At 29.0% G+C, this 12,808-nt stretch overlaps 1 protein-coding gene across 1 annotated transcript in view; it reads right to left on the bottom strand.

The window, feature by feature from the left end:
- Positions 1-3,539, bottom strand: part of LOC113560908 — a 29,432-nt gene extending 25,893 nt beyond the window's left edge. Inside the window, exon 1 of the mRNA XM_026967032.1 lies at positions 3,074-3,539. Coding sequence (XP_026822833.1) covers positions 3,074-3,127 — 54 coding nt within the window. The 5' untranslated portion in view covers positions 3,128-3,539. The remainder of the gene's footprint in view (positions 1-3,073) is intronic.
- Between the last annotated feature and the right edge of the window lie 9,269 nt (positions 3,540-12,808).

The following is a 12,808-nucleotide window of genomic DNA, read 5'->3' as shown; positions in this document are numbered from 1 at the left end:
ATTGCGTCAATATTGATTCATATAACACGCGATTTATATAAAATACATGCTAATATATAACAATATCACGTATACACTCGTTTTATCACAAAATATATAGTCCTTTAGCTGTGATAGGAAATTTTTCCGATAACTCGGTTTAACGATATTTTACTTACTATACATTATTATAATAATATAATACACTTATACGTCATATTATATTTGCTATAAGTATTAAGGACGCCCATAGCTGTATAATGATGATAATATAATATAGTCATTCCGGTAAAGGAAAAAAATATAATTTTGATTCAGAACATTATTGATTTTGACGGTCATTATATTAGAATATATATTTAATGCTTTGGTTTAGGTATTCAAAACTCCAGTTAACAATATAATACAACCTGTATTATGTCGATAATAACTGTATTTTTTTTATCTGTGATATATTTATATAGTATTTTAATATTATATATACATGCAATGTGTAATGTTTCAAAACAAAAAATCCAATTCACAATTTCCTTAGAATATAATAAGATTATGCGATTGTTTTTAAAATATACTCCTAAAATAAATATTAATTTAGTTATACATATTACTTATACTTGGTTTTCATCAATAATATTACAAGACATTATTTGTTATTATATAAATTACGTTTTATACTTTATGCTCAAATGTTTATTTTATAAATTTAAGTAATACACATTTTTATTTTGTACTAGTTATATAGGTAATAATTATATTGATACAAACAAGAAATATATATTTGACTTAACATTTGTTTCAATAAATAAAATATGTCACCCCAATATTATTGAGGTATAGCTCGTTACAAATTCATAGTGAAATTTATCGTGGTATAATTATTAACTAAAATTAGTTAGTTTCTATTCTCGTTCTCATAACTATTAAAAACCAACACTAATGACTTTTTTAATGACAAAACTGTTTTAGACCTAGATTTAAAAAGTTTAAAAATATACCTGATTTATTAAGACATAAAACTAAAATATATTCTAATGTCGTTTTTAAAATTTTTAAATTAATAAATGGAAACTAACCTACTGAAAATCACAGAAACGTTTTCTGTTTACCAACGTTAACCTAATAATTTTTTTATATATATCAGTGGGTATTGTAAACATTTGTAACAAGGATTATATAAATTCTTCTATAAAATCCATCTTAATAATTATTATTCTTTAACTGTACTATTTTAAATTTAATCACTGCAACAGGCCTAATGGGGAATAGACTTTATGATACACACTTATCGTTGTTTTCGGACATTGCACATTATATATTATGTTATTTATATCATTGTATTATATAGAACAATTTTATACGTACATAATATATACATATATATTATAATAGTCGGCATGAGTTACATCGTTGTTTATATAATAGTAATACATTTAAATGTTCAATTTAATTAATTGTATAGCTTAAAGAATTCACCATTGTTTTAAAGCTAGTCCGATCGTTTTAACAGATCACATCGCTACGAATATTGTTATTGTAATATGAATCGTATTGGTTGCATAAAATACCTAATGTATAAGTATAATAATATGATAATGATAACAACTACAATATATACCGAAACGGGCAATGTGGGTCTTGCAAACCTTTTATCGCACTAATACCAATCTAAGAGACTTTAACGAACCGTGTAAACGTACATAATATGCATGCGCATATAGTTCATACAATATTATAATATGGTACACACATCGATAACATTGATAGCAAATACAGAATCGTTACCAATAAGATGCTTGCAACTATATATTTTCAATATTTTCTTATGTATATCATACATTTATAACGTAATATTTTCATATTTTGATCGAAAAATCATTCCATAACTTCTCAGAAAAACAAATATGCCCAAGAATAATCACTAGTCGTTTAACCTAGTTTTTCAACCAGAACAGAAATTTTGATTTGTATACGCTTCAGATATTGCGATTTTGTTGAACTTTTAATCTCAAAAAAAATATATATTTATCATACTTGAATATTGAAGTTAAACGCACTAATAATAAACTACTATAAAAATATCAATTTTATAATAGTATGGGTATTCATGTAAGCTCAGAACACACACACAGCTAAATTATTCTTCTTCACTTCTTAGCCAAGTAATTAAATTATATATTATTTTACATATAAATTACGTTTAACATGTTTTTATAAATAAAAATAAAAACTATAAGAACTAGTTTAAATAATTTCCCAAAATTATTAAAAATGAACAAAACTCATTGAAATGTAATTTGAACTAATTTCTCTAATTGCGTAGACCAAATTGTTCTAAATTTCCAGATTCGTGTTAAATATTTTAATTTTATATTACAATGGAAGTTGAAAAATCAGGTGTGGGAACTAAGATGATTGAACCGTTCGAACAATAATAACAAAACGATTAGTCCATATTCTTTAACCACAATATTTAAATAAAATTATATTGTGTTGAGAATATATATATATTTAAATTTAATAATTATCAGCGTAATAATACTTGTACGGTGTTCGAATTAATGGATACTCTAATTCTTATTCACTATATAGAAATAAAAACTATCAATAACTCGTTTCTAGACCAATCGAAATACATGTATATATATCATTAACTAAAAGAACGTCGGAACTATAGAAATAGGCACAATAATATTATTCTCATTTAATTGAACGTGCGTTTATGAGATTCAATAATTGGCTAAAAACGAACAGATGAAATTTTTTTTTTTGATTTGCTCACGAATAAAACGATTTTGCTCGTTCACCGGTAATCGATCGTAACTGCAGTTACCATGGTCAATCTTTGCTGCATCCATCACTCGCAAAAACAACAACGATAACAACAGTGGCACGTATATTATATACATTATGGTCGATGTACCACATAATAAGTACAAATTTGCTCGATCGACGGTAACCGTTCGTAACCGGGCCGCGCGATCATTCGATATACACTTATAATACATCTATTACAACGTCAACGAACAACCCGTAAGGCGTTGTTCGTAAATGATTAGAATTTAAGAAAAACAAAAAATTCTGATTTTCCACTCACCTTGAATACCGCTACCATTAACAGGATGACGGCGCGAAAGACGGTGCCATCCATTTTCGGGTGGGCGGCGGTAGTAGCGAAAAAATACTCGAAAGCCAGTAGATTTTGGGACGACAAAAAAAACCAAAAAAAAAAATAATCCCGTAAAGGATATTTTACAATGTGCGAGATGAAAACGACGACAACGTGTCTGCACTCCTCGACAACGAAGTACAATACTAATCAGGCACCGTATGTGTTTTTATGTGGCGTATCGTATGGCCGATCGCGGGAAATTCGTTATGTTCAAAAACGGGCGCCGTTTCGAGAAAATACGCGTGTCTCTTCGATATTTCTATCTTAGTGTTTATCGCGCGATCAAACACACGAAATCCGCGGAGACGACACGACGATGGCGACGAACAATCGACAACGGCGGTGTTTGCGGTTTGGGCGCGACGGACGTTGTGGCGTGCGGAAGACGCGACCAACGGTGCCTTGTGCGATAGTTTCGCCGCGACTAGGAAACGCGCGCGCGTGGTGTGGAGTGGTCGCCGCCGCCGCCGTCGCACTATCTCCGCTGTCACGGGCCAGCAAATCAACGAGCGTTCCTGATGTTTGTTATTACTATAACTATAACGATTGCTATTACTATTATTGCAATTGCCCGTCTTCTTGTTTGCGCGTCGCTGACAGCAGCGGCCGCCGTTGTCGTTAAACCATAGTACAGTAGTATATATATATACCTGTACTGCGCGGATAGGATATCCCTGTATCCAATTTTACGTATAACATGTGACCGACGGGTCTGTAGTGGTTACTATCGTGGTTAAACGTGGTTGTGGTGATCACTGCTCGCTTGTGGTGTAAAAAAAATTGTATCAATAATCCTATGTAGTAGGTTATATATGATATGATTCGTTGTTAAGTTCTATCAGACAATTTTTTGAAAAAATTATTTAAATATGATTATTTTTTTAGATTTTAAATAGAGAAATGAATTTTTTGATTTTATAATAATGTGTTTTTCTTAAAATATTTTAAAATATTCTCCGTTAGTCACCTTTAAGGAAGGTTTCTCGTAATTTATTGAATATAGTATTTTCAGACCCAAGGTAGACATTGTCCAACACATTTAAAAAAAATTCAGAAAAAATAATAATAATATTTTTTTTTTTTTAATTATAATATTATTGTTAAAATAATTGATTGATTATCGATATTACTGTGGTACAAAAAAGTAGGACCGTTTCCGCTCGGATTCGTTAATAATCGTTTAAATTGATTTATCATTGAATTCAAATTGTTCAAATCCTACAGTGACCTACTTAATGACAAGGTATTTGTTTCAATTGTTTTAAAGTACTCATATATATATGTTTTATATTTTATTTTTCTGTTTAATTATTATTTGATAAAATAGTTTACAAACGTATTTATTGTTGTCCCTCTTCAAAACAATAATCGCAAATTGTCTTTTCATTCCTAAGTAATTATGGATTTAATTAATTAAACATTTAATGCAATTCATAACAGAAGTGGTCATAATAATAATCCAACTAACTTTTAATGCGCTTTTCTATCACACTTAAATAAAACAGCTAAGCATATCCTGTTTAATTTCCATATATATATATATTACCTGTGAATTAACTAATGTACATATTATATTTATAATCACAACTGATATATATATATACGTGCTAATAATATTGTCAGATGTATGGTGCCTGTATTATATATTAAAGCAAATAATTGTGTTTTAATTACCAAAATACGGTATCCATTTACTGTGGTGTAGCTGATTTATAGTTGAGGAAAAATGAGATGAACATATATTGTTATTTTTAAGAGATTGTTCAAAAAATAATTACTGCCCTGCAGCTAAATATAATTCAATAGGAGTTTTTCAAAAAAATACAAAATTTATAATGTAAGCAATTAAGTTTAATTTTTTTTAAATACTATAGGAGTTTTCTGAAGAGAAATTAATCGAATGAGTAAAAAAAATGTAAATAATTGTTTTAATAAAACTATAGAGTGGTATAAAAATCGATGATATTGATAAAAAAAATTACAATGATTAGAAACTTCTCAAATTACTTTTGAAATAAATATAAAAACAAATGAAATCATTTATACATTAGGTGTTTTAGCTTTTAATTGAGTACTTTATACTTGAATACTATAATATAATTGACGATTTATTATATATATATGTGCATATTTGAATGAGATAATATCAACTACTACAGGGCCAATTTCAATAAAAGTTATTAATATTTATATAACACAAACAAAATAATCTAAAATATAATTATAAATAATATAATAATGACATGAAAAAGACCATGGGTTTAAATATATATTGTATGAAACTTAAGAATAGGCACAGTTATAATTGATAATTATATTTTTTAATATCATTATACACATAATTTAAATTTTAAAGTGAGCTTGAATTGAATGTTTTCGTCGGAATATAACAGCACGCGTGATAACACACAGGATAACCATTAAGGGACATCCAAAACGTGCGCACACGTGTCAATCAATTCCTACGATTTAAAATAACATGAAATCACATATGGTCATTTTATGTAAATCATAGTAGAGATATGGAGAGCTGCTAGGAAAGCTGATCCTCAACCAACAAGGTTTTGTCAGGCGCAATATCATAGAGCTTGAAACAACGCCTATCTAGCTAGTAGCTACTACACTACTATATTTAATGTAATTTAGACTTATAAGTATTTTGAATAAAATAAACATTTAAAATATTGTATTAAACTGTGTTAATATTATTTAAAACTACATTCACTGATCTGTATAACTAGATGTTCGTATTAAAGTATAGGATTAGGAGTTCCAAAAATTATTATCAAATATAATGAAGATATTAAATTAGTGCATTAAATGGATCACTAATATATTTTATATACATTAAGTAAGCAATAAATTAATCTTTTTTTAAGATTATCATTGACCAGTAGTTGCTTTCGAATACAACTATATTTAACCAAATAGCACTCGATCTAACCTACAGTTAATAATAATGCCCTCGATAATACTACAGCTAAGTATATCCTCTTTTTATGTTAAATAAAAAACTGTACATTTAAAATGTACAATTGTAAAACGAAATCGTGTATAGTAAAGAATTATAACTTATTTAGATAACCTCCAATACAGCAAAACCTTAATAATTTTTTTCAATCAGACAGCGGTATATTTTTCCATAACTAATCGAATGGGCAGTTGCATAATTTTGTTTGTAGAAATAGGTAATGTATAATCTATTATAATACTATCACACATATTTAGATTAATTCATTCTAAAATTTGGTTCGAGTCAGAGAGTAACATGCATTTAACATGTTGATAAGGCAATATTAATAACATAGGTTATTTGCAGGTTGAATGTTTATATTTAATTTTGACATGTTCATGATATTACAGAATACGAGTTGATGTTGTTCTGAATTTATTCTCTCGAATATTATTATCTATTTTCCTACAAAAATATTCCCAAATTTAATTGTTTCTAAATTGAATAATATGTTAGAATACTCATTCAAAAATGTTCTTTATCATAAAATTAATTTATTGAAATAATTTATAACGGACAACCTAACTGACAACATAAATAGGTACTTAAAATATAATAATCAAATAAATTCGCTTAAGTCGGTACATCAAATCATTGTTTCAATGGAATTTTAAGAAATAAATAAAAATTAACTTAAGAAAAATAGACAAACCTATTGACCCAAAATATAATGCATAATATTATAGAAAATCGGTACGTTTTCAATTTTTCACGTCACAACTAAATGTATTTATCATTCGAGGATAATTTCCGGTGTACCTCCGAATAACTGAAATATTATTTTTAATGTTGCTAAATCGTTTATCATACTAGTTATTTGTTGAAAATTACCGCTTTTATGAAAATATTGTCAAGTTCTACCTGTACCTATACAATATATATTAATATATTATTTTAAATAACTACATATGAAATGCTTGTGATGATTCTTGATTCTTATTCTTATACTCATTTGATCATTTGAAATATCTACAAAAAATTTAAAAAATATTTGTTCGATACTTATGGTATATTAATTCATCAACATTTTCATATTTATTTATTTTATTGATAATTTTCAGTAGTCTGGAGTGGAGTCCTTGCCCAAAATGTTCAAATGTTCTTGTCAAGTATTAATTACTAATAAGTGGACAGGTAAAGTATTAAATATTTAAATACTCAAATACTGCAATAATATGCAATCATAATTATTTATTTTCTATTACTAGTAATTTATTCATTCATTCATTCATTATAAAATTAATTTAAAATTTTTTAAATCACAATTTAGGTTACATGTTATTGCGGATCATAAAAAAAAACAATGTATTATCATGATGTTATAATGTATATGCATCGGTTGAATAATTTTCTTAATTCACTTACTTATTTTCATTTTTATCATAAGGTAAATACATACATAATAATATACTACGTAGCGTAATAATATTAACGTGTGGAAAAATGTATTTAATGTATAATTATATCATATAGATAATTACTATTGAACTCCGATTAATTTTTGGTAATATTAAAACAGTAAATTATTTAACACTGTTGTCGATATATACAAAGGGAATGGATGATTTGGTAAACATTTAAGTTTCGTTGAATGAAATAAAATAAATACAATATTTTCAATATTTTACACTGTTCAAGAATATAATAATATACATATAAGTATTAATAGGCTATTATCATATTATATATAATATCGCTTGTATAGATTACTGGTTTGGCGTATAGCGTTTAGTATCGATAATATTGCCGTTCGTCTAACATTCTTTGACTCTTTTTCAGACCTGTAGAGACCAAACAATATATGTACAATACAACAAAACCGTTGTCTTTTTTTCAAAAAAAAAAAAAAATGAAGATAGAGTAGGAGGAAAAGGAAAAAATCTCGAGTAAGGTGCTAAAATAGATTAGTTCCATAACGTGTTAGCGGTGTTTATTTAATATGCAAATGAACTGTGGTGGTAAAATACGTGTGAAACAATTGTAATACTGCAACGTCGCGGCGCGTATACAAAATAACATATATACCGCTACCCGACAAATGTAATGTCACTGGTTGTGTGTTGTGTCCGAGTCGTATTCTTTTTGTTTGCATGCAAAATGTCGTTCGTCATTTTGCCGTGTACATATAATAAAATAAAAGCGTATTTTACCTATACATTATAACGTCTTCACTGGAATACGCTTTGAGTACCTTGTACGCTTTGTGCTTCAGAATGCGTCCATGTATCGTTTAACCATACGTTTTAACTTTTAACGATTTGTTTACAGTCACGTCCAGTTTGCGCATACCTAACAAAAAACCACTATAGTTTCCACAATTTTATGCAATTTGAATCTTGGATGCGCATAAAAAAAATTAACAATGGAACCCAGTTTTATCCCAAAATTGGAACGTACCTCAAATGTTTCTCCTCGCCATGTCAGTATGTCACTATTGGCAACTATAACGATGCGCCAGACGCATTTACAGAAATTCATATCAATTGTTCGTGTTGGTAACTGACTCAGGTTTCATTAATTATATTTAAAATAACTATATATTGATACTAACAACTAACCCCGTTTTGAACAAAACGTATTAGCAAGTGAGCTTAATGACACCCAAAGAACAAATAACAGCTTAAAAAGTTTCCATACTATGTAATTTATCAATTAATTACCTATGTAATCTTTCTATTATATATCAGGTGTTCGAAACTAAATATTTAACAAATTCGAGCTGAGACCTACCTCAAAATAAATTCATTAAATTAGAAATATTTATATCAAACAAAAATGTATTTTAATAGCACAGAAACTATTTACGAAATATAAATATAATGATGGACAAATAAAATAGTATATATATATGTACAAAACGAGTTTCATCCGTTATTACTTCTTCAGATTGATGTCATATTATTTTTCCTACACGTATCACACCCCATATTCCTAAGCACGCTTGGTGAAACCCTATTTTATCATCTAATAATTTATTTATTCAAATTCTGATTTTCAAACTTAATTACCATATTTTAAATTTACTGATGTTTGTTCGTACTACTTAATAAAACTTCTATTTTTTAAATGAAAAGCTCCCTGTTTTTATTATTTTGTGATAATTATATTTGAAAATATCTCTGGCCAACAACATTCGTATTCTACCGATAAAGCGTTCCCTGACATTCATTTTTAATAATAAAATAATAATATAATAAAGGTATAAAGGTATACATGTTGTAAAATGATTATGAATCATGTACAAAATAATATTAGGTACTGTACAATATACATTATGTTTAATGTGTACCTATATGTTAGGCTATATGTATGTATCTGCTGCAAGCCTGATACAAGGCGCAGCGTTGCAGATTTATCAGTCTAGTCGATACGAAAATTCTAGGCCGACAGAAAAACGACGTCCTCCGGTCTAGAATACAATTTTATATAATGTATTGTATATGTATTACAAATATAACCAAGTAAAATACTGAATATACCCATGTGTGTCTGCAAAAAATAATTTTCTCACCGCCTCTGGTGCCCTAAATAAATTCATCGTGACCATTTGTTAAAAACAAAAACAGTTGCAGCGGAAAAAAATCATGACTGCGCAGTGATCGAGAATTGCGTACCAAAAAAAGGCTACGATTAACGATTCCGCGTTAATCAACTGATTTATATATATATACGAATAATAATATTATATGGCTGTAGCAACGGCGACGACGGCGTTATTTCAATCGGTTTTTAATCGGATGATATATTTTTAATTCGTTGCGGCGGGAAGAACGCGCGCGGCTCAATTACGGGTTACGGTACTTTCGGCTATAAATCTATATTATATATATAGGCGTATATTTCTGTAAGATGTACCTATTCATTGATAAAACGGAAAAGAACCCCCAGGTAAACACTAAAACAATATACATATATACATAATATTACTTTACCGGAAAATCTTCTTGTATATTATAAACACATATATATATATATATATATATATATATATTTACGGTGTTTTACACGATTCACATCGTGCAGATATCCGTTCTCGCAGGCCTACGGTTAATCGGCCCGAAACGGATATTGTTTCGAGTATAATATTATTGTTAGCGCGAATACATATTGTATACGCCACTACAATAACATTGTACTTGTCACGGGGTAAAGTATAAATATATATATACCGTATCGGTGCTGCTTGTGAAAATCTCGGAGACTTGAACGCTCGAATCACTCGCCGGATCACCGGACACGATCGGGTCAAAGTTCTCGTGTAATACCCACGCCCGCTCATCTACAGTTTCACCTGCGGCGCGTCTCGTTTGGCGCCCCCGCAAAAACGCGCTTGCAATACGTTGCACGATAACGTCTCACCATAGTAATGACACAAAGGTATATGAGTATTAATACGCCATTGTTATTTTTCGGTACATCGAACACCACGACGACGCATATAAAACGCGTTCTCGCGAATCCGTCGTGCATAGGTATATAATATACGCGGGTACGCGAAACACGCATATACGTACGTATATATACAATGTAACTGTGCATAGTTTGAAGACGAATAAGTTGCGACGAGACTCGGGGGGAAACGATCGATTTTGCGTCTCGACAAGACGGTATATTTTATATGTAGATGTACACACGTGATGTTCGAATTTCATAGAAAAAAACATCACATTTTTACTTAAACGATGGAGTATGCGCGTGAAAAAATGCGTCTATCGAGTGCCTTTACTTTATATGTACGCCGCAATGTATGATTTCATATAGAGCACGCCATCCTTCATTTGACTTCAAACGATTGTTTTTCTGAATTTTTTAGTGTATACTATATCTATGTTATATCGTATCCCGCATATTTTGAAAGTACAAATAATACAGCGTCCGATGACTATAAAAAAAAAATTCGAACGATAAAAAATTAAATTTTTCGTTTAATTTAAATGTCTTGAAAGGTCATTGATTTTAGTTTATTCTTTAGATCTACGGTTTTAGGTTCGGCGTGCGTTATCCGTCGGACGGGGCTAATCATAGTGGCAATGAACTGTGGAAATAAAAAGACGTTTCGCGCTGCAGCAGTGGCGGGCGTATATATTGATGCGCGTGGGCCTGTTCTATACTTTTGTTGTATCCTCATCGTCGGGTACGACACGCGTGTTTATCTATTTGCACGTACGTATGAATGCACCTATATTTACCATAGCTCATATTCGCATGTTAATATGATTATCGTGTTATTGTTGTTATTATATGATTATATACTATATGAGGTACACTATACGTTATACAGTGTATTGTTATGCAAATCGGGTAACGGAAAACTATACGCGTGTGTTCGATTCGTATGATTACGCCACGATTATCGCACTCGAGTAAATCGCCATGAGTAACTTTTAAAACTCGACATTATTTAGTCGTTTCTCGACGACTTACATTATTGTTATTCTCTTGCTCTCGTCTCATAACTCCTCGTGATATCGCTTAATAAATAAACGTTTTTTAAACATCTAAATCATCACATAACGATGATCATTATTCGATGCTCGTAATTATTCATTTGTGACTTTAACAATAACACAGTACTCTATCATGTCAAATTAATGTGCAATTTTAATCTACCATTATTTGGCAAACAAAAAAATACTAATACAAAATAAACTATATTATTATGTATACACATGTATAAATTTGAACTATTCAGAAATACAATATTGTTATCTTCAAAAATAAAAATCATTCGGTTCTTCAAAGGTTGTTAACGTTAAGTATAACTCATTCTTGTTATATAATATAAACCATGGTTCACACAAAAACAATACGAGCACTACGTGAACCATGTTCTATTCTATATAATCTATTTAACGCTAATAGAAGTTTGTATTATGTTTGTCTATATCTATTTTTTACTTAAGAAATATTTTTTTTTTATATGATACAAAGGATGATAAAGTTTTTAAAGTTCTTAAATTACTAGGTTAGGTTAGACCTACTAACGAAATTTTCGATAATTTATAATATTGCAGGAAGAAAAATTTTCAAGGCTATAAATTATATAATAGATTTAAAAGAATAATATTTTGGCTTCTAAAATAATTGAAAAATTGAAATGTTTATAAATATATCAAGATAATTAATCATATTTTGAAAATTGTACAATATCTAATAAATGCTTATTTATTTATATTTATTTTAAACATCTCGTAGATTAAACGTACTGCAGAGTTCAAAGTTTCGAATTACACAAGTTTCACTGCATAACATAATTTTATAATAATCAATTATACTTTATAAAATAAAAGTATACGATATACTACAATAATATTCTTTGATGATAGTTATTATTCATACAAATACAATGTAATGATAGTATATAAAACTTTTTATCAGAACTCAATTATACGGTTTATACTACTATTTAGCATACAATTACGTGGGTATAAGTCTGATCGAAGTTATAACTGCAGTCTCTGGTAAATATCAGCCGTATCCAATTTGCTGCCAGACACCATCCCCGAAGACAGATTTTGAAGATTATGGATTATTAGAGACATACAAATAAAATAATATATACTACATACATCATTGTAAATCCAATAGGTATATTCATAGCACTACTATATTATTAAAGTAATACAATAATTATATCTATATAATAA

This window comes from Rhopalosiphum maidis, chromosome 4 (assembly GCF_003676215.2).
Source record: "Rhopalosiphum maidis isolate BTI-1 chromosome 4, ASM367621v3, whole genome shotgun sequence".
Classification (NCBI taxonomy): domain Eukaryota; kingdom Metazoa; phylum Arthropoda; class Insecta; order Hemiptera; family Aphididae; genus Rhopalosiphum; species Rhopalosiphum maidis.
Note: the sequence above shows the minus strand (reverse complement) of the source record. Positions and strands in the feature narration are given on the sequence as shown.